This window comes from Trichoplusia ni, chromosome 9 (assembly GCF_003590095.1).
Source record: "Trichoplusia ni isolate ovarian cell line Hi5 chromosome 9, tn1, whole genome shotgun sequence".
NCBI lineage: Eukaryota > Metazoa > Arthropoda > Insecta > Lepidoptera > Noctuidae > Trichoplusia > Trichoplusia ni.
This window is the reverse complement of record NC_039486.1, coordinates 1,982,658-2,002,562: the sequence shown is the minus strand read 5'-3', so window position 1 is coordinate 2,002,562 and position 19,905 is coordinate 1,982,658. Positions and strand designations below refer to the sequence as shown.

At 35.9% G+C, this 19,905-nt stretch overlaps 3 protein-coding genes and 1 non-coding gene across 5 annotated transcripts; 2 read left to right on the top strand and 2 right to left on the bottom strand.

Moving 5' to 3' along the window:
• Positions 1 to 826: 826 nt before the first annotated feature.
• On the bottom strand, positions 827 to 11,722 carry LOC113497186 (cGMP-dependent 3',5'-cyclic phosphodiesterase-like). Of its 2 annotated transcripts, XM_026876600.1 has the most exons (16): positions 11,310 to 11,722; positions 10,727 to 10,843; positions 10,243 to 10,338; positions 8,985 to 9,121; positions 8,380 to 8,485; positions 7,964 to 8,095; positions 6,511 to 6,656; positions 5,859 to 6,084; positions 5,041 to 5,195; positions 4,709 to 4,867; positions 4,066 to 4,154; positions 3,529 to 3,718; positions 3,059 to 3,200; positions 2,461 to 2,606; positions 2,032 to 2,128; positions 827 to 1,676 (listed from the first exon to the last, which is right to left on the bottom strand). In XM_026876600.1, exons 1-16 carry the CDS (start codon positions 11,442 to 11,444, stop codon positions 1,530 to 1,532), a joined length of 2,220 nt encoding a protein of 739 aa, XP_026732401.1. In that variant the 5' UTR covers positions 11,445 to 11,722; the 3' UTR covers positions 827 to 1,529. The 2 variants fall into 2 exon arrangements, with proteins under 2 accessions (XP_026732401.1, XP_026732402.1); XM_026876601.1 differs by lacking the exons at positions 10,243 to 10,338; positions 10,727 to 10,843; positions 11,310 to 11,722 and adding an exon at positions 9,643 to 9,944.
• LOC113497833 lies at positions 9,814 to 9,977 on the top strand. Its single transcript, XR_003400932.1, has one exon. It is a non-coding gene; the product is annotated as a U1 spliceosomal RNA (small nuclear RNA).
• Positions 11,723 to 11,937: 215 nt separating the features above from the next.
• Positions 11,938 to 15,823, top strand: LOC113497282 (UBX domain-containing protein 1). The gene is made up of 6 exons (XM_026876765.1): positions 11,938 to 12,085; positions 12,167 to 12,563; positions 13,487 to 13,671; positions 14,445 to 14,618; positions 15,162 to 15,280; positions 15,648 to 15,823. The coding sequence occupies exons 1-6, from the start codon at positions 12,036 to 12,038 to the stop codon at positions 15,689 to 15,691; spliced, it is 969 nt and encodes a 322-aa protein (XP_026732566.1). The 5' UTR covers positions 11,938 to 12,035; the 3' UTR covers positions 15,692 to 15,823.
• A 251-nt stretch (positions 15,824 to 16,074) lies between these two features.
• On the bottom strand, positions 16,075 to 19,423 carry LOC113497283 (ribonuclease Oy). The gene is made up of 3 exons (XM_026876767.1): positions 19,223 to 19,423; positions 18,837 to 19,153; positions 16,075 to 18,540 (listed from the first exon to the last, which is right to left on the bottom strand). The coding sequence occupies exons 1-3, from the start codon at positions 19,264 to 19,266 to the stop codon at positions 18,077 to 18,079; spliced, it is 825 nt and encodes a 274-aa protein (XP_026732568.1). The 5' UTR covers positions 19,267 to 19,423; the 3' UTR covers positions 16,075 to 18,076.
• Positions 19,424 to 19,905: the final 482 nt, after the last annotated feature.

The window sequence follows — 19,905 nt, the reverse complement described above, 5'->3', positions numbered from 1 at the left end:
ATAACTTACAAGGAAAGCTAAAGAGGCACAAAAAAGCCTAACAATATAACACATAGGCTTTAGAACTCACTATGAATCCTACTTCAGGCCTTAACATAAGGTCTTTTAGAGTCGTATGCCTTATATGAAGGTTAAAACCTTAAATTGCTAAGCAGAAAGTTAGTATTCAAAAACAAAACAGCTAAGCATTTATTTGTAAAACTTTTAAGTTAAGTTAATGCAATATAGTAATAAATGTGCTGAAGAGAATTCGTGTCCTTATGCGCATACTTTATGTAAACCAACAGAAACTGAATGAAAATTGTTATAAATTAATAATATGAGAACCTTAAGATTGTTTTCAAGAACGTCACTGAGTAAAAAGTCACCTTTAAGTGACATGTAGAGACTAATAGACTATTATCACAATCAAACAGTGTGTACTGTTTTGTAAGGCCCTGTCCTGGCCAGAAGTTTACCATATACCATTTTATGTATAAAAACTAAAAAATAACAAAAATAACTAACGCGAGGCCGATATAACATTGTTCTACGCACAAATCGCCCGACTAGTATCGCGGGATCGCGAGTCGAACTGATTAAGGACTCCGGTTGGTTCCGAAACTAGTCTGGCGATTTTCTATAAATACGCGTGAGTAGACCGTTCGTAGAAAATGAGATAAATAGTTGTTTCAAAAATTAATTTTGCTATTAGGAGTTCTTGAATACGGAAATTATTTCATAGATATTTGTGTGTTCCAACATTTCAATGAAATAGACTGCATATTAATATCTCGAAATTTGTTACTTATTCTACATTTGTGACACGAGAATAAAACTATTTATGAACAGTTGTTATTTTATTTATTACCCCCAATATTAAGGACATAACTAAAACTAAACAATAATTGAGAATAATTTCGAATTTAGAGTAAAATTTCAAGATTACTTATACCCCATTTACATTAGCGAGACATTACTCAAGACGCTAGATCTAGAACAAACTCGATAAAGATTGAGTTAATGCCGCTATATACTGTCCGTTCTAATAAGAACTTTTTGACAGGTCGTTGACTAAAAAGCAACAACATTGTATGATGTAAATGGGGCGTTGGCAAAAAAATATTTTTAATATTTTCTAAAAGCTATTTTTTTTTCTTCACTCAACTCGCTCCGTAACACTTGTACTAGGTGACACTAAAAGAATTTAACAGATCAAAAGGCGAGAAACTAATTTTCGAACGATCAACATAAAGCACAAAAAGAACCGAAATTTTTTTAAGTATATCTTTTTATCAGTAAAAAAATCCCCAGTTTTCCTTCAACAACACACCGACATCTCCCAAAGAAACTTGATTCGCTGAAAACAACTTTTTTTTCATCAGCCAAATTTTTATTCTTTAGAATTTATAAACTACCATACACAAAACCACATTGAAAATATATCCGGTCGATTTAAACACATATACTTTATTTAATCTCGTTTAATTTTGGACTATATGCTCATGTTTTTTAAGTATATTTTTGAGTGTCACCTACACAGTCGCTCCTCATGTGGCTTGCTCTTGCTCCTGATCCCGAGCCTCCGCTTCCAATCTTTCTCTTTCTTTCGCTTCCTTCATCTCTTTCAGATTCAAATCTATCAAGTTGTCCAGTTCTGGGCTCAGGAGTACTGATAACCCAGCTTGAATTGGCACCTGTAAATAACCGATTGTAAATTTAAGTTCAGAAAAAACCCTCGTAGTAAGTATAATAAAAAATACGTTTATCTGTATACCAAGTCCGTTCAGTATGATTATTGCGTGAGACAGTAACAAACATACCTGATTACAAACTTTCGCGTTATTAATATTAATGTATACCTATGCTCATTATGCTAAAACCAAAATTAATATTTGCAAATTTTTATTTATTTATCAGAGCATTAATATGTTCATATTTGTAACTTACATTTCGTTGTACACGCTCAATTGGTATTTGGGCTTGGATCATGAATCACTATCGAGAATGATCGTGAAGGTACGAGGTAACTAAAAATATTCCAGATTTTACCTCAGCAAATACAGGTTTGGACGCTTCCCATCGTTCTATATGGTGGTCGAGGACTTGAAGGCATGCGGTTGCCTTTGGTAAGATCTTGCCTATAATTCTGTAAATGACATAAAATATTATTTTATATTTCACAAAACTAGCTAACTTGTAACCACATCTTTATTTTAAAAGGCCATCACATTCTACAGGTTAACGACACAAGGATTAAATTCCTTAGTGCGTGAAGCGTTTATAAAAAAAACTGCCGTAAGTCTAGTTAAAGTTAGCCACAGACAGGAACTAATTAAAAAAAAACGTCACGTTCCTGTGGGCCTCAGTAACTAAAGACGCGCCTATTTGGGGGACGCATCTATCCAGTGGTGGACATGATTAATTGAAGATATGATAAAGATTTATTGGTCAGTCTATATAGTATTTTGGTAACATTACCCATATAGCTGCATACAGATACTCTGCAGGAACTGTATCTGGAGATCAGGTATGAAGCATTTCTCCCGGTCCATAATCGTGGCCGGCAGCTCTCCGCGAGTCTTCTCCACGTCACCTTGCTTGAAGAACTCTGTCAATACTGCAGTCTGAAGATGAAAACGGGCGATTTTAAGAAGATCCTAACTCATAAAACCGATGCAGGACAAACGCCAACCAAAAGCCGAACCTGTGGCGGATTTTAGCTTTCCGCGCCACATGGTGAATAGATGACACACGATTTTTTCATACCATTCAGACGGCACGGATAGATAATGTGATTTGGATGTTTGTGAAATCCCCGCACCGCAAGGACCTTGCCAATCTCAGGAGTACTGAAGAGTCGATTTACGAAAAACTTACGTGCAAATAACACAGAGATTCATTAAAGATAAGACATTTAGGTTTTTAGTCTCCAAGCGACTATCCTCATTCAAACTCATGTAATAAACTTCTTTCAGAAGTAGGCTTAAAGCTACGGGTCTTTGGTTAGACACAAGCCGTCGCATATTGGATAATATTAATATATCGTTATGAGTATCTGTAAAAACTTTTAACTAACGGCAGTCTTCTTGACACTTGTCCAGTCTTTGAGTTGGTCGCTTAGGTCCGCGCCGTTCATCAGCAGACACTGAAGCGCACACGTATGGAGACGATTTCCTTTTTGAAAGTCATTTGCTATCACCTTGTATTCATTGAGGTTCCTTTAAGCATAGGAAGTTAGAAAGTGTGAATATACTCGTAACTGAGTTGTTTCTTGATCTATGCATGTATCGCTCAGTATTTAATGAGCGTTTACAAAAAATGGAAAATTGAGAACAAAGCGAGATGTATTTAAATGACGCAACAGTATTCTTAAGCGATTTTCTCGGGGTAGCCCGACTAGTTTTGGACCTATCCGGGGTCGCAAGTCGCCAGTTCGATCCTCGACCCCAGTCTGATAAATACGTGTAAGTAAACGAGGAAAAAACATAGTGTAATGGATTATAAGACAACGTTTTTGTTCAAGATTTAATATTGTCTTATCCTTACTTGAAATAATTAGACAAGTCAGTCGCCAGGATATTATCTCTGAGCAGCATGATGGCTCGATCGTAGTCCCGCCGTGGAAGCGACTCCAGAATGTCACAGCCCTCCGTGTTCAGTATGCAGATGGCTTGTGCAAGATGGTGACGTTCCATGACGCTACCCTCACTGGAGTACAACGCTGCTAGTGTCGTTTCTGTTGGAATAATGGAATCGAACTGACTGCATAGCCAAGTGTTAGCGAGCGTTACGCTACGTAAATAATGACTTTGTTTAATCCACAAATACTTGTCTTGTTCTTAGTCTAGAAGTCACGCAAGCATTAAAATCCTTATTTCGGGAGCAATTTATTTTATTAATTAGAAAAACTTTAATTCACTTTTTATTTGCAACTTACCCAAAACAGGCTCTATAGTTTGTTTCCATATTGTTACAAATCTTTTAACTCGAGCCACGCGGTTTTAAAGTGTCATTCCTTGTGAGAAGAACGGGAAGAAATCTTTTTTTCCATAAAGCTAATGTATATGTACATTATGATCTTACGTCCAAGAATCTGGAAACTATTCGTGGTGCCTCGGTGATCGATGTCGTGCATCAAACCGGCTACCACGTACATGAGACCTTGCAGGTCGCTGACAAAGAAATAAGACTATAGTTACTAGTAGAAAATCATCAATATGCCTTATATTTTCAAGGTCTTTTTGATGTCTTAAAGAGGGTCGAGTTTGAGATGTTGGCTGCCCTGGATCTACGGAAAACTGCCGCACGATTATTCGCCGTTAATATTTTTCAGGGAAAAACTCACAACAAAAAATTCTCACAGCAACAAATTATTTAATAAGGGAGTAGAGTAACCTTACTAAATAATTTAATCCTTGTCTTGCTTGGGGTCATTCAAATCATATGCACAAAGACAAACTCAGAACAAACGTTCATGGATCACACAAACGCTTAATCCCGCCACACGTCACGCATAGTACACTTGGCGTGGAGACCTCAACCACTCGGCTATCTGTGCAGTCCAAATGGATTTAGCTATCAAGAAAAATGTAACCGCAAGCGTTGGGCAGCGAACGTATCAAATCTACCCCAGTCTACAACTAACATTATTACTAAGATGAGATGTTAAGTACCTTTGAAATACAAATAAAAAAGCTGAAAATCAAAGTAAAAGAATGAATAATACTTGTAGTATCCTTGAGAAACCAGTTTGAAGTTCATAAGTGCGGCGAATGCCCACTGTCCCACGTTGAACGCGTGCATCCAGCTGTGGTAGGGCACGTCGCGGTAACCCTTCTTCACATACAGAATGAAGCAAGCCAACTTATGTGGCTTCAGGTTAAATCTGGAGAGAAAACTTAGTTGAATATACAAAGTGATCACCTAAATCTATATATTTCTATATTAGGTCTATTGCAATGACCCCAGCTACCTAGCCCACTTATATTTCTACAAACGAAATGTGATAATTCCACACAAATTACAGAAATGCAACTAGACTAGGGATGTAGGACATACTTTTTATCATATCCGAGATCTAAAAACATCTTCATGACGTAGCACGGCATTTCTCTGAGCGGCAGCGCGCGAGGGTTGAAGTGGAGGCTGCTCAAGTGAGGGTGGTTGTGGTAGCCAGTGCAGTTCAGCATCTTGGACACCTCTGAGTCACTTACCTATTATATAACAAACATTATAATCTTAAAGGTCTGTATGTAATTTGAGCTCTTGAAGCTGGACTGTTGCCCTTGAGGAAGCAAGACGGCATAGTAAATAAATCACATAGATCAATCTCATTCTGTAAGTCTATTCCCCTTTTAGTACGATATAAGGCAGAGTGAATTAAGTAGCAACTTTAAACCACGTTCCAATCGCTAGCAAAGTCAGCCGCCAGCTGTAAGCGTTCACTGGGACCCAGCGCGTTCAAATATTTATTTATCCTTTTTCTGGATGAGAAATCATGAAATGACTTCTATAGCTTGGGGTTGAGCAGAAGAGGGTGTCACTCAAGACTTTTACGGACTAAAACTTTCTTTGCGTTTTGTGTACCGAGGTCATTGTAAAGCTTTCGGAGATATATTAATATACATTTAGACTCTTCTTTTTGCCAAGACGACAAACCATCTCGTCATTGATATGTCTAGCTCTCGGCGTCTCAAAGTGAATTTGCTATTCCGCACAGACCTGCGATATTACCTACGCTACTGTAGATGCTAACGAAAAATACCGTAGACCAGGTATATTATCATATCACACCGGGTTTTCATACGTTTGATTTGACTGCATTTTGAAAACCAATGCTTTACTTCTAGAATATTACCATTCCTATTTGAACTCACCTTCATATGATACATGACCAGTTCATTCGCTAATGCGTTTCTGATATGTGCCTCCTGTATCTTCTGGTAGACTACAGAGTGTATGATGCAGACTCCGCAGTAGACGCTGAAGGCGAGGGCCATCTCCTCATCCATGCCGTCGAAGTAAGGGTCCGCCACCTTGTTGATCAGCTGACCCACACCGATGATCCCTGATTGTTCCCGAATTGGGAAGCAAAGGACATTTCTGAGGAGAAATTTAAGGATCGGTTATTGGACCATCATAGGCCTTAGGTATAAAAAACGACTGCCACCTCAACCAGCAATGTATAATGTTGCCAACCTGCAAAATAGCCACAAAAATCTTACTCCTGGGTAAAACTTCTTGCGGCTGGGTGCAGTGCAGGATGGGCGATTAGGGGAGCTGTCTGTGTAACTTTGACGTTCAATAAGTATCTACTACATTGTAGCCTAGTTTGAATAAGTGGATTTTATTTTGATTTTGATAAGACTTTCTAGATTCTGACTACTCGTAACGACTAATTTAACGTGCCTTCCGCAAATAAATATCCAGAAATAGATGTAACTAACACGAACCGTCCGTGTCAAGCGTAATTTTACCTGTGATCTAAAGCTTAGCCGCGACGCTACCGTGAGGATAGACGATGAATACCTGCAGGTGATATTCGGTAAGCTATCGATCTTGGGATCAAAGGCCGGGTGCTCTTTAGCAGATCTGGCGTTCACGATTGTTCCAGACTTTATGACTTCTCCAGTTATACCGATGTCCATTGGAAATCGACGCTCCGTGCCTTCTTCCTGAAACATACAAACTTTTATGTTTCGTCCTACTTACATTTAAGTTGCTTCAGATTTGAGCAGGGCCCCAATTCTGCTACTTGCAATGGCCGATGAATGAATGAAAATAGGCTCAAAACGACACTTTTCGTGTTCTCTGAAGCATTTTACCTACACAATAATTGAAAATTTAGTATTGGGCGGTACACTCAATACAATGAATTTTTAATTATTGTATTGGCATAATGCTTAGCAGAATAGGAATTATTTCAAAGGTCATGGCCCGTTTAGTGTGAAAAATATACCTACGGCGTACAGAAATGAAATATGGCGGCTATCAAAGACTGTATATACTGTATATCAAAGACAAGAAAGATTGTACTTTTCAATGGTAACTGACGCATTATTGTGGCTGATGGGGATCATGATGGGGAACATGGTTAGTAACTCGGGTAAGACAGAGACAGCAATATACGTGTTATTTATCTGACCGTAGCAAACTCGTTGTTTGCTTTATGATGAGTGTGATGATCATATTTTTATTTAACAAAACAAGTGCAAAGTAAGTCTGTTTGTTTCATTTTCAAGTCTAAACCACTGAACCGATTTTGATTAAATTGTAGTGTAGAGATATACATATTAGATTTGGAGACCGACATAGTACCTATACTTTTTATCCTAATGACATGTTTCCATGGGACAAAATAATTTACAGACGGGCGAAACCGCCTGTGCAGCTAATTATTATCCAATTTTTGGGGGTCTTCTGAACGATCTCTCCATTAAATATATTTTTTATTTTTACATAATAATATAATGAAAAGCATTATTTACCACCATTTTCTTTTTTGTACAAAAAGATTTTTGAACCGAGTCGGATTATGGGCCATGATCTTTAATGCAATTGCCAGTCATTCATCGGCCATTGTAAATAGCAGAATCGGGGCCCAGATGTTGTATTGTGTGGGTAGAAGTAATTCGACTAGGTACACGGATAGTAAGAAGTCATTTTGCCAAACTCAGAGTTTGGTAAGTCTGTATGACAATATTAGACAACTTTGACTGCATGGATTACTCACGGTTCGATTAGCACGTAGGACAATATAAATAAAAAAGGGCAATAGTAGACAATAATTGGCAGTTATACCGTTCCTGGGGTGGTCTTCATCTCAAACCCACGCAGAGGGCAAGGCCATGGTATATATCATACTTAAAACTACCCGAGACATTTCTATTGAGCCCGAGTCTTAGTGACGCTCTCACATATACTTTGCGATTGTGCCCGAGTTAACCTTCTACACTTAGAAATGCTGGAAAGTCCTGCTTACCTTCACAGGGGAGCTGGAATCGACTAGTTCCATTTTGTCTACATCGACAAGTAGTACGTTACAGTACTCGGCTCTTGTCAGCTGCCTCGCTTGGTCTGCTGCCATTTGCAGTAGAGTTTCTAATGATGCCACCTGGGATTAACAAGTCGGCAATAGAAACAAGGAAAGTTTAAAAGAATTTAGTGTTTTCAAAACGTACGCGTACCTCAGTTTTATTAAATTGTGCATGTGTCTTGAATGTTTGTGAAGGACGATCCACGACACAACGATTAAATTCCTTAATGTGGGAGTATTTAAAAAAAGTAAGAGGCTATTATTGTTGATTTCGATTGAATATTTCCTTTATTAGAAGCTGACTTTGAAGAGGCTTACTAACTAGAGTTCACAAGTTTAAAGATCTTTATTTTTTGCCTTACTTGAGTGAACAGTCTCCTGGCGACGCGCAGTAGTTGCTGGCATTTAACTTTTAGAGTAGTTTCGTATTCGTGTGCGATTGCTTTCTTTAATGTCGGCCAACTGAACCTGAAAGGTTATTTTGAGAATATCAAAAGCGTCAACATTAGAAAATAAAATGTTTATTTTCTTTAAATGTTGGCCGTTGAAAATGAGACGAGTAGTAAGACGATTAGGAAAGAAATACGACTCTCATTTTTAACCGACTTCACTCTTCTTTTGTTACCTCAAAACCTATAACTGGATGAACCGGTTTTGTTAATTAATTTTTCATTCAACATGAAATAGCCATTACTTAGTTCCATAGCTTTTTATCAAGTTTAACTCAGTAGAGTTTTATTAGAATGCAGTTGTATGTTTTTGTTATTAAAACAATATGCTCAAACGAAGCCATACAAAAGGCTATTTCAAAAATAGCGTGACTTTCAAAATCGGTTCAGTCCCCAATTATCTCTAGAGTAATAAATTCTACCTCTATAGATAATATTAATTCAATCAATCCTCAATAACCTAAACAAACTTTACCTCAAAAATATTATAAGTTGAGATAGATTTAAATGGAACTTACAAAGAACACTCGTGTATGAGCATGGCGACATGGCCCTCCTGTATCTTGGGGGACACGACGCAGAACAACACCGAGAAGGGCGTATCCACCAACGGAAACGTCACAACACGCCTCTTTGGATTATCTTTCGACAGATGCTGGAATTGTAAGAAATCAGACATTCATTAACAGTTTGCTAATATGATTCCCAATGCTTTTGAACTACTTGTAACAATCTTTCTGGGTTTATAATTATATTACTACTTACGATATTAAAATAGGGATGATATTTTTTTTTTTTAAAGATCCGTCTTGTAGCTTAACGGTTATTAATTGATACGTATTTTTTCTTTTGTCTCGCAAACATAATTGAACAAGTAACAGTGAATGGAACTTCGCGTAACGATTTTGTATAAATTTTACGAAATTGTTACGTCGCAAGCGTCTCCTAAACTATATTTGTGTAATTTTTTTATGTCAAAAAAGGCAAGAGAAAGTGTCTAATATTTTTAATTACCAAACTGTGGCCACAGTTAGTTAATTTATACATGTCCCACATGTGGGACTAAATATATTTAAGATTTTTATTCAAAGTCATCATCCCTATTGTACATCCTACATTTTATTCTCCAACCGACTAAGTTTTAACTCGAAGCGGCAAAGCGGCGAAGGTACGTACAATAACAAAGTTCGCCTCCCCTCTTTTAACTCGAATGTCACGCGACTCGCAATACTTGTTTAGTTCTCGGTCGCTCGATAGATGCCGCTGTGCATTGAGAGCCGTTTTCTGAATGGCGGTGTTAAGATTTTCCGCGTCTGAACGACTACCCGAGGCGCGTGTAGAGATATCATACTTACCTGGCGTAGGAGAAACCGTGATCATGAAGGCGGTTCTCCCAGGGCGAGGCCTTCCCATTGCACTGCGGGCGGGTTGACCCTTGCGATTATCCCTATTGTGGATAACTCGGACGCGTAATTTTTGGTAGTGAGGTACTGCGTTCGCGCTGTCCCTCTCAGAAACTCTCTGATGTAATCGACAACTGAACTACGAACATGTAATGTGTGCGCACGTGCAACATCGATTCTAGTCTATAGTTCGTATAATACTTACAATAATTTCTTCATTTCTGATGAATATTATATTTAGAAGTATTAGTAGGTATAAATATATATAGTTATTATATATATTAAAATAATTATGATTCGATAGAAGCAAATATGTTCATAATTCGAATCAGCAGATAGTCAAATTAAGTAAGTAGTATTTCTTCAAACTTACAGGTGCAAGGATGTTCTGAAAATCTTCATCAAAGTTAGTTAGTAAATCTGTCTGTTCAACAGTGGACTTCAATGCTTCGCTGAATTTCTGAGATAACTGCGCAATAAATTATTTTTATAAATGCCTACCAATAGAATTATAATATATCTACGGAAGAAAATAATAGGTCCAAATCCCTCTACGAAGATCCGTTTGATAGGTTAAAATTGAAAAAAGTAGGTAAGACGATTTTAAGCTAATATTCCTCTTCGATCTACATTGCACAATAGCAACGTGTTACTTATCAGTTTTTGTTCAATTTTAGAACCTATCAAAATGTTCTAAAAACGGACAGAGTTTACCTTAGCGTAAGTAGATACTTAGTTGCAAGTATTTTATAGAATTTAGTCCCCGTCGGGCGCCCATAATACTCCGTGCAGTATTATATGCCCATGTAGGGAATTGATGGTAACCCACTGACCAAGAATTAATTAAATAAACATACGTGCAATTTGACTTTCCGTGTCAAAGCGGTCATTCCTACTGCTTCAATGAAAACCTCGCAACGTTCAGCATTTATTATCACTTGCAACGCCAACTCTGCTTCACATTCTTCTGTCAACTAAGTAAATTACTTTCATTTAAACTATAAAACAAGACTTTGCCTCACGATGCAATGTACTTTCGATGAAAATATATTGCCTCTGGTCTTTTTGTCGTATGGATGGTTGTCGAAACCACACGGAGGTAGTCCACTATCCACTATTGGTTTATTCACGAAGTTTTCCTCCAGCGTTCTTAGCAATTGATAATTTCTTTGCAATACACACATGAATTCGGAAAGATCATTAAATCCCTGCGAGGCCTATCTAGTGTAAAATGTTGTGTTACTATTGTAATAAATGTATTTGCTATTTCTCATTGTTCCTTTGAAAAACGGTTGGCATTCAGTTGTTTTAGTTAAACCATTTCTTTGTATTCGAAGGTTCGAAATAACAAGTATCTTGGTTCCACTTCTTAAAAATGTAGCAGAGATCTTGACCGGCCTAAAGCGTAACTGAGACTAATATATTTTGAGTTATACGTACATAAGTATTTAATTTTATTTCTAAATCCGCACAGGCATCGTCTGTAAGGCTCATAACCAAATCGAGAATTTTTCCCGGGTCACTGTTTTGAATGCTTTTTCGTCTGTTCTGTTTCTTTTGCAATGTTAATGGCATTATGCTTTATTTTAATTATAAATATCGTAGTCGTTAGTAAAATTATCTAGAATGAAATTAAAAGTAAGAATTTGAAAATCTGGTCAGACGAAGACAAAATAATGATTCGGTCGAATCGTTGTGAAACTTGTCAATTCTGTCATCGAAATCAACACATCAAATCATAAAGACAACATAATAATACACATTCCATTATAATAACGATCTATGTGGAACCGATAGACTATAAGTAGAGAAGTTCCTAAGAAAAAGGTGTTAAAATTTTCAAAAACAATACATAAGTGAATAAGTAAACTAATTTATAAGCTTTCTTTTTACCATTCGATGAAAAAGCAAAAAAGAAAATTTTCAATCTTTTAAAAAATCTTAAAAATGTTGAAATTTACTGCTGCGGGAAACAAAAAAATAATAATAATTAGAATAATTTTGTAAACAAACCCGTTAGCGAGTGTAGAGACTCGAAACGGAACGCAATATAGTATTATCTGTGTTCTTAAAAAAACAGCTGATGACTGATGAAATGTATGAATTTCAATGAATATTTTGGTGGTGTACTGTAACAAATAAGTTTAGTGATAAAATAACTTAAAAATGGCCGAAATACAAACACTTATTGAAATGGGATTTTCCAAAGAGCGAGCGTAAGTATTTACTTTGTTTGTGTTTGACATTGTTAGCGGTGATTCGGTAACCTTAAACATGGGATGATTTTTTGGTTTTAGAGAGAAAGCTATGGCGGTAACGAACTATAAGGGTGTGGAGCCAGCTATGGAGTGGTTGTTGGCACACGCTGATGACCCTGCAATAGACTCTGCGCCTACCATTGCTACATCTACAAGCGCGGAAGCTCCGCCGGCGCCAGTGCCCGAGTCATCGACCTCGTCTCAAGAGGTGACCAGCGAGGAAGCTGAAGTCAAGTCATTTAAATGTGACGTGTGCGGGAAATTGCTCAAAGATCAGGATGAGATGGAGTACCATGCTGCCAAGACTGACCACAGCAGCTTCTCAGAGTCGACTGAGGAGAAGAAACCATTGAGCGAAGAGGAAAAGAAGGCACAACTGCTACTGCTCGAGGAAAGGATGAAACAGAAGCGAAAAGAAAGAGAGGAGAAAGAAAAGGTGAGCAAACATTACTTAACACTTGTATAAGAATCTTATACTAAAATTTACTAAATGAAATAAATACATGCAGTTGGAAATAGCTAGGCATTGGTGTCTGTACAGCAGTACAAATATTTCAATATTACAATGTTACCATCAGACTTAATAGATATCAAGTCTTAACACAACATAAGTACATCCACAACACTCAGTGCCATATCTGGAAGTATGAATAGCAATGTAATATTACATATGCTCTCATTGAAAAGGAATTTTGTAAAATATTGAAGTAATTGTTATCTATTCGTGAGTATTCAAGAGTATTCAAGTACCTGTGAGTTATTTTATTTATTTGTTAAATGGGCCTCCAACAAAGGCTGTGTGTTAAAATTAATTAAATTATACTCAAATCTGTCAATAAAAGATGTCATGTAGTGCATTTTTGATGAAGTGTAGTAGTTATTTTGTTTAACTAATTTTAAACTTTGACCAATACTCCATTTTATACTACAATTAAAAAAGGTAAACAATTAAAATGTAGGATAACTTCTATACCAATGAAATGTTTACCGCTACATTGCCTTAATAAGTAACATATAACTAATTAATGTTCTTAAAATGTTAATTTTAATTAATGAAATTAAAATTGTACAATAAATCCTCTAAAAAGGTTTCAAATAATAGAAATAGACTAAAATGTCATCTAGACATTGGCATTTCATTATTTACATTTTCTATCAAAGTTCTGACTTTGATTACTTAAAACAAACAACAAAATCCAACGCAGTTTATAAATAATTTTAATATCTAAATGTAATAATTTATCTTGATTATTGTTCTTTAAAAGTACACCACAATTAGTTTTGCTAGTATTATTTATTTATGTATAAAAGTATACATTGTATATATTCTCACAAAATAAGTTTGTGATTTGCTTATAGGCTGAAGCACTAGAGCGTGAGAGAATCCGCATCAAGTCTGGAAAGGAGATGCAGGATGCCCGCCAGCGACTCCAGGAGCAAGAGATGCAGAAGTTAGTGGAACAACGGCGACGGGAGAAGATTGAAGACCAGAAGGCACGAGAGAGGGTGCGGGCGCAGATCGAGGCTGATAAACAGGCGCGCAAGTGAGTGATATTTTTTTTTTATACACTATGGTTGATAATATATGATGTGAGTGCTATGTAGATAGATACAGTTAGTTGATGTGATTTTGAAACCGAGAAGGACTATTCTTATGGTGGAAGATATAATATATTGTAATATATCTTCCACCATAAGAATAGTCCTATGTAATTAGATACTCATCAATCAGCCCAGAATTTTTCCAACTATGTTAGGGTCGGCTGCTAGTCTAACCCGATGCAGCTAAGTACCAGTGCTATATAAGGAAAGACAGCCTTTTTGTCCTTCTCAATATGGGCATCATGTTTGTAAGACTTTCTAGCTTCTGACTTCTCAATGACTGCCAAAGATGTGTAAATAACAGCAGGGACCACAATTATCGTGCCTTCCGAAACATGGGCGAGCTTCTTATGACATGGACGGGCCGAGCGGGTCAAACGTAGCTCAACCTGTGATCAATCAACTTGTGTAGTTGTACATTGTAGATGAGCTCATCACATCGCACATATTATTGAATAGTATATTGTCCATTAATATAATATAATAATCCATCCATCTAGTCCAAAACCAAGCAAAGCTTACATACAATACAATACAGCATTCATAATAAATTACACCTAGACACGGAAGGAATGAGTGTTCAACTCACAAACATTTGTCCTGGGTGAGAATCAAACCCCACCACATCCCCACTTTCGGTATAGGAGTCAGGGTCACTAACCACTACACCAATATTCCATTCAGTATAGTATAACAAGTATACCCACCCCCACAGACTAGCAGCATCAGGGCAGCCGCCGGTGGCCGCGGCCCCGCTGCCGGCCCCGCCGCCGGCCGCCGCGCCCGCGCCCAAGGTCTCGTACGAGCAGGCGCGCATACAGCTGCGGCTGCCCGACGGGAAGGCGCTCGCGCACACCTTCGGAGCTAAGGAACAGCTCGCTGCTGTCAGGTGGGGAGAACTATGAATAAATTCTGACTTATCGCATGACTGTTTTACAACTACAGACTGTAGACAGGGTCTATAATTTTTACTTAATTATATATAAACACAACAGCCTGTATACATTATGGTTCGCAATAAAGAATTGAGAATTGAACTTTGTGTCAAATCGGTCCCTTGAAAAATTGTCAGGAGTGCCAGATTCACTTCCATGTCTAACAAGGGAAAATTAGTTTGTAATGTGAACACTAACACCAAAGTGATTGATGCGTCTAGATTTGACTTGAGATTTGACTTCGTAATCCAATGGTCATACGCTCTGCTATCAATTAAATTACCTCTGTTTGCTCAAAATAAATATAACTTTTGTCACTTGCAGAAAGAATTTTGCTATACTAACTTAAAGCACAAAAGTTTTTAACGTTAAGTACCAAAACGAAGTTAAGTTCTTTTTGTTAAACTACCCGTGGCACTTCATTGAACTTTCGACCCCATGTTTATAAGTTAAAGTCTTGATTCCCTTGTAACAACTGTACTATACATATATTTCAGATTGTACCTGCAAATGAACGCCAGTGAATACGCTCAACAGGACAGCTTCAAGATGATGACCACATTCCCCAAGAAGATTTTCACCACGGAAGACTATGACAAACCTTTGGACTTATTAGGTATTTAACTTTATTGTTTAACATGATTTTATACGACATTGTTTACTGTAATCGACCTTTTCTATAAATACTAGGCTTTATAAGCGCTTTAGTTCTGACCTCTTTGAGTCAACGCGACAAACAGCATCCGCATTTTTAAGCAAGTATCTTTTATAGTAAAAATACTTACCGTACCTCACTAAAGATTTCTCAATTCGTATTTTAAAATCATTCAAGTCATATGCACAAAGATAATTAGTCTAGTGGAGGTTTCTTCGTTCAAATATAGACAAAAATCCGAGAACCCACCTCCAATAACTCAAGTCTTCTTTACACACACACACACTTTTTCACTCACACACAATAACAAACGTATCTTTACTTTCAGGTCTGGTACCCTCAGCGGTGATCATTGTGTCGAAGGGGCAATAGATCATAACAAATTTACAAGGGATGTATTGATTTATAAATGTACTGTATGGGCTCGGGGCACAGGCACAATAGTTCAATTATATTAACTCGGAGATGTGGAAGTGTTGGAAATAAAGTCTGCGTTGTGTAAAATAAGTATTTTATTTTCGAATTACCTTTTTAACATGAAAACTTTTTACGTGTTTGAAAAAAACGGGAGTGTGAATAACATTTGCGTAACTCTAACTCAAAAGCGCAAAATGTCAAAAGATCGCAAATCGTCAAAAGCGCACTTAGTCAATAGCACAGAACGTCAAAGGCGCACCATGTCATTGTTATTAAATATCTAAAAGTCGTGATTTTTGGACCTTCCAGCTTTCGTAAAGGACAAATTAAACAAGAAATAATGGAAAAAATAATTTATTTTATTGGGAAAGAAATACAAGATTAAAAATACGACATAAGTAACATATTGCTAGAATCAAGATTGGCTTTAAAGTTTCACCGGTAACAATATAATACTTGCTATTGAAGCTATAATATCGATAGTTCACAAATTATATCAACATAATATCTCATTTTGTTACAGCATTTTCTACATTTTTAAGGGGGCATCTAATAATCCGTTGGTACCATTTGTTAGTAGCACAAAGAAGTTTTATTTAGAGAAATCTATTTACTGAAGCCGACCCTTAATTGATTAGGAAAAGACTAGGCAGAAGTCACAGCATTGAATAATGTTCTGGTAGACTATAAATATAAAATGAACAATTATAACGCAATAAAAATTATTTAAAGTATGTTAGTGACACTTTGACGTAGTAATACTTAAGTACCTAACTACCTACACAACTACACGTGTAAAAATATATAAAATACATACCAATATTTATAGAAATCCATAATATTACTCATTATTATCAATATAGGTAGAACTTAACATTAGGTACATGTATAATATGTATATAGCTATGATTATTTCCTATGTATTGACTAAGCATTTATATTAAAACTATCTATTCTATTTCTTACTTGGCAATCTTGGGAGAGTAAAAGAGGTGATGGACGGACGTCTTAAGGCAAAACTACGTTGCATTAGAGGCTTAGTACAAAATCACACTTTATTGCATTAGAGTAAAGTTGAATTTCGAATAATAGGATTCATTTTGTTTTATTGACATGTATTGCTTAACAATGTAATGTGTATTATTTCTTTAATCTCAATATCTATTTAGTAACTTACATATTTAGCTTTTTCATCCTATTTTAAATGTATCTGAAAATATATATCTAAATATTTTAAATAAATATTTGTCTCTACATAGGTACATAGATATTATAAATAAAATATACATCTGCTTACACTAGTGTTAATAAAATATCAAGTAATTACGGTAATGACTGGTAAATTAACTGAAACAGGGATTTGTGTAGTTAATAATACTTACAAAATATATTTTTATAAACTGAGCGCCCCTACGGCCTTCTAAAGTCATATTACTGCAGTTGTGTAAGAGAGAGACATCGCTCTACGCCCTGTAATGCGCTGTTACGCTTTCACAATTACAATACTATTAAGAGATAGTGGGTGATCCCCTTATTATACTTATGTTGGGTCATGTTATAATAAGGCTGGCTTATACTCATTTTGATACGGAGTTCCTCTTAATTAAGAACTAAATTTTAAAAGGGGAATTGATGTTTATATCACATAATATTTTACCCTTTTTTCCGGTCTTGAAAATCACTTACATTGTGTCTGTTATCTGGGGATAAACCTTTTTTTCGCTAGCTGTTATCTTAAAACGTGACTATTTCTATAAAAGATGATTATGATTACATTAAAGTTAGTTTTCTAGGAACTAAATAGCTCTGAGCATTTGAACTATAACTGAATGAATTGTTGGTTGTTGGTCTCATCCAAATATTATAAGATCGAAATAATGACTCTTTTACGAAAGAAAGACAAATTTTAAGGAAATAGCAAAAAAGCTACTTTAAGACTAACCTATTATGACAGATATAAAAAAAGAAATATAGAACTTAGTTTCACTTATGGCAGAAAGTTTTTTAATAGATCTTCTTTATCCATAATATAGAAAAATTAAACATTCTGAGACATTCACAGGTTTAAAAAAGCTAGTAAGCTAGTTCAAAAACAACAGTGATGTTTTTGAAAACATTGCATTACTATAAAAAAAATTGTTTCCAACTGTAAACAACTAAATTGCAAGAGGCATTTAAATATAAAAAATAAATAATTAATATTGAAACATTATTAAAAACAAGTGCCATGGGCATTTTGTTTACAGGAACTCCTTGCTGGTTGTTCATGTGATAGTTATTGGTTGAAAAGTGTTTGAGAATTATAAACGCAAACAAATCAGAAGAATTTCTTGTTTAGACTTACAGTGTAAACCACTGAAGCCAATTGACAAACTTATGCAACTGTACCAAGTATCTCTTAGGGGGCGGTAACTGCGTCGGATACATAATACCTTTAGATATGTTACAGTTTGTAAGCAGACCGTTGACTTCCTTCTCACCAAGACACTCCATCAAATTCAACTGCTTATCAAAGCATATACGTAACTCAAGTAAATACTGGACTCCGTCTTCAAATACACACTCAATTACTGGACGCTTACCGATTTTAGATACTACGGCATTATTTATATCTTCTGCATTAGTTTCTTTAACGTCCGAGGGAATGATGTCAGCAGCATTCAACATGTCTGTCATATGGAATTGCTTAAGGAAATCAATGCCTTTTGAAAAGTATTTTAGTTGGCCGTTGAATGGTTCTATCATTGCAGCACAAGTACCATGTTTGTTCCATTCGTGAGCCCATAGATTGTAGAGTTCAGTTTCTGAAAATGTTAGATAACAAATTTAAGTAGATAATAGTAATTATAAATGTTAGTTATATTATGATTGTTTATTTAATTAAATATTATCTGTAAAATGCCTGATTAGGATGTCAAGAGTATTGTATTTTTATTATTACATACATATATAGTAAATTTGTTTCTTATGTAGAACATAAGAAAGAATAATCATCATCTGTATGGCATCATTAGTATTTAGAGGGTATTTCAATTTTTGACTGTTATTTTAAAATTTATTACAACCACCCATAAACTGTAATCTACCCTACAAATTTTACCTTTCTCCACATTCGTCCAGGCTTGTTCCAATTCAGTTTCGATAGGCCGGACTTCTTCAGGGTCAAATAACCATGTGGTGTTGCAACTAAAAGGTCCCTTAGTTCCAGCCTTTGTCGGCCAGATGCCATGGACAGTCCATGAATCCTTCTTATTAGGATAAACGCAGTGGTGATTAGGTTTATTATGAGTCCAAGCTTTGCACACAGAACCTGGCCAGTTTTGAGTAAATATTAAAAAATCCCAGTCTTTATCCACAGTAGAAACTCCTTTTACAAGTTCATGTTCGTAGCTCTCTCGCTGATGTGAAAAATCAAAGCTGAAACAATCTTACTTTTAGAATACTATTAAATTGTTTACATGTTTATTTTACAGTTCAAAATCTCACCATAAATATAGTATTATCGCCGGGATCAAGCTTTTGAGACTCATGTTCACTAACTTAGGCGGCAGTTAATGTCCAGTCCAATATCTAAATTACGGTAATTATGCTAGCTTACGTAAAAACTATCTACAAAATAGCTGTTTTTGTTCTACGAAGAAAATATAAACCTTGTATTGCTTGTGTGTCACTGTCAACATATTGTCAACGTCAAATATAATTCTGAGACGTTCACGTTTGACGAAAAACTTTCGGATGCATCTATAATTATGAAACAATCCTCTAACATTTCCTATAATACCAATATTTAACGTTGTGACGAATAATTACTTTAAGGCACCACAAAAACACTTTACCAAATGAATATACAACTAATTTTGAAATATAACAGTTTTAGTTGTTAGCTATCCTAACAGATGGCAGCAGCGTAGAGATTTGAAAACTTCTGGTTATTTATCGCAAACAGCTGGTCGAGTACATTGCGGAGATGATGAATCAAATCCTGCATTACGAACATTCTTCAGTCTGGAATTGCAATTTAATTATGGATCAATGCCATGGTATAACTAGGTAAAATATAGCGTTGGTAATATTTAAATTAGTTGAAAAAAAACGTAAAATAAATATTGTTATTAATTTAAATATCACTTACGTATATTTTTTCTATTAGCATTTTCTTCTCTTCTTTC

Excerpts from the sequence above, each read along its gene's own strand:
- LOC113497186 (XM_026876600.1), bottom strand. The coding sequence starts at position 11,444 with ATGCCATTAACATTGCAAAAGAAACAGAACAGACGAAAAAGCATTCAA. Across the intron at positions 6,085-6,510 it reads TTACCGAATATCACCTGCAG|AAATGTCCTTTGCTTCCCAA; the intron begins GTATTCATCGTC and ends ATTTCTCCTCAG. Across the intron at positions 2,129-2,460 it reads ATCTGTATGCAGCTATATGG|AATTATAGGCAAGATCTTAC; the intron begins GTAATGTTACCA and ends TGTCATTTACAG.
- LOC113497282 (XM_026876765.1), top strand. The coding sequence starts at position 12,036 with ATGGCCGAAATACAAACACTTATTGAAATGGGATTTTCCAAAGAGCGA. Across the intron at positions 12,564-13,486 it reads AAAGAGAGGAGAAAGAAAAG|GCTGAAGCACTAGAGCGTGA; the intron begins GTGAGCAAACAT and ends ATTTGCTTATAG. Across the intron at positions 13,672-14,444 it reads GCTGATAAACAGGCGCGCAA|ACTAGCAGCATCAGGGCAGC; the intron begins GTGAGTGATATT and ends CCACCCCCACAG.
- LOC113497283 (XM_026876767.1), bottom strand. The coding sequence starts at position 19,266 with ATGAGTCTCAAAAGCTTGATCCCGGCGATAATACTATATTTATG. Across the intron at positions 19,154-19,222 it reads GCGATAATACTATATTTATG|CTTTGATTTTTCACATCAGC; the intron begins GTGAGATTTTGA and ends AGATTGTTTCAG. Across the intron at positions 18,541-18,836 it reads CTGGACGAATGTGGAGAAAG|AAACTGAACTCTACAATCTA; the intron begins GTAAAATTTGTA and ends TAACATTTTCAG.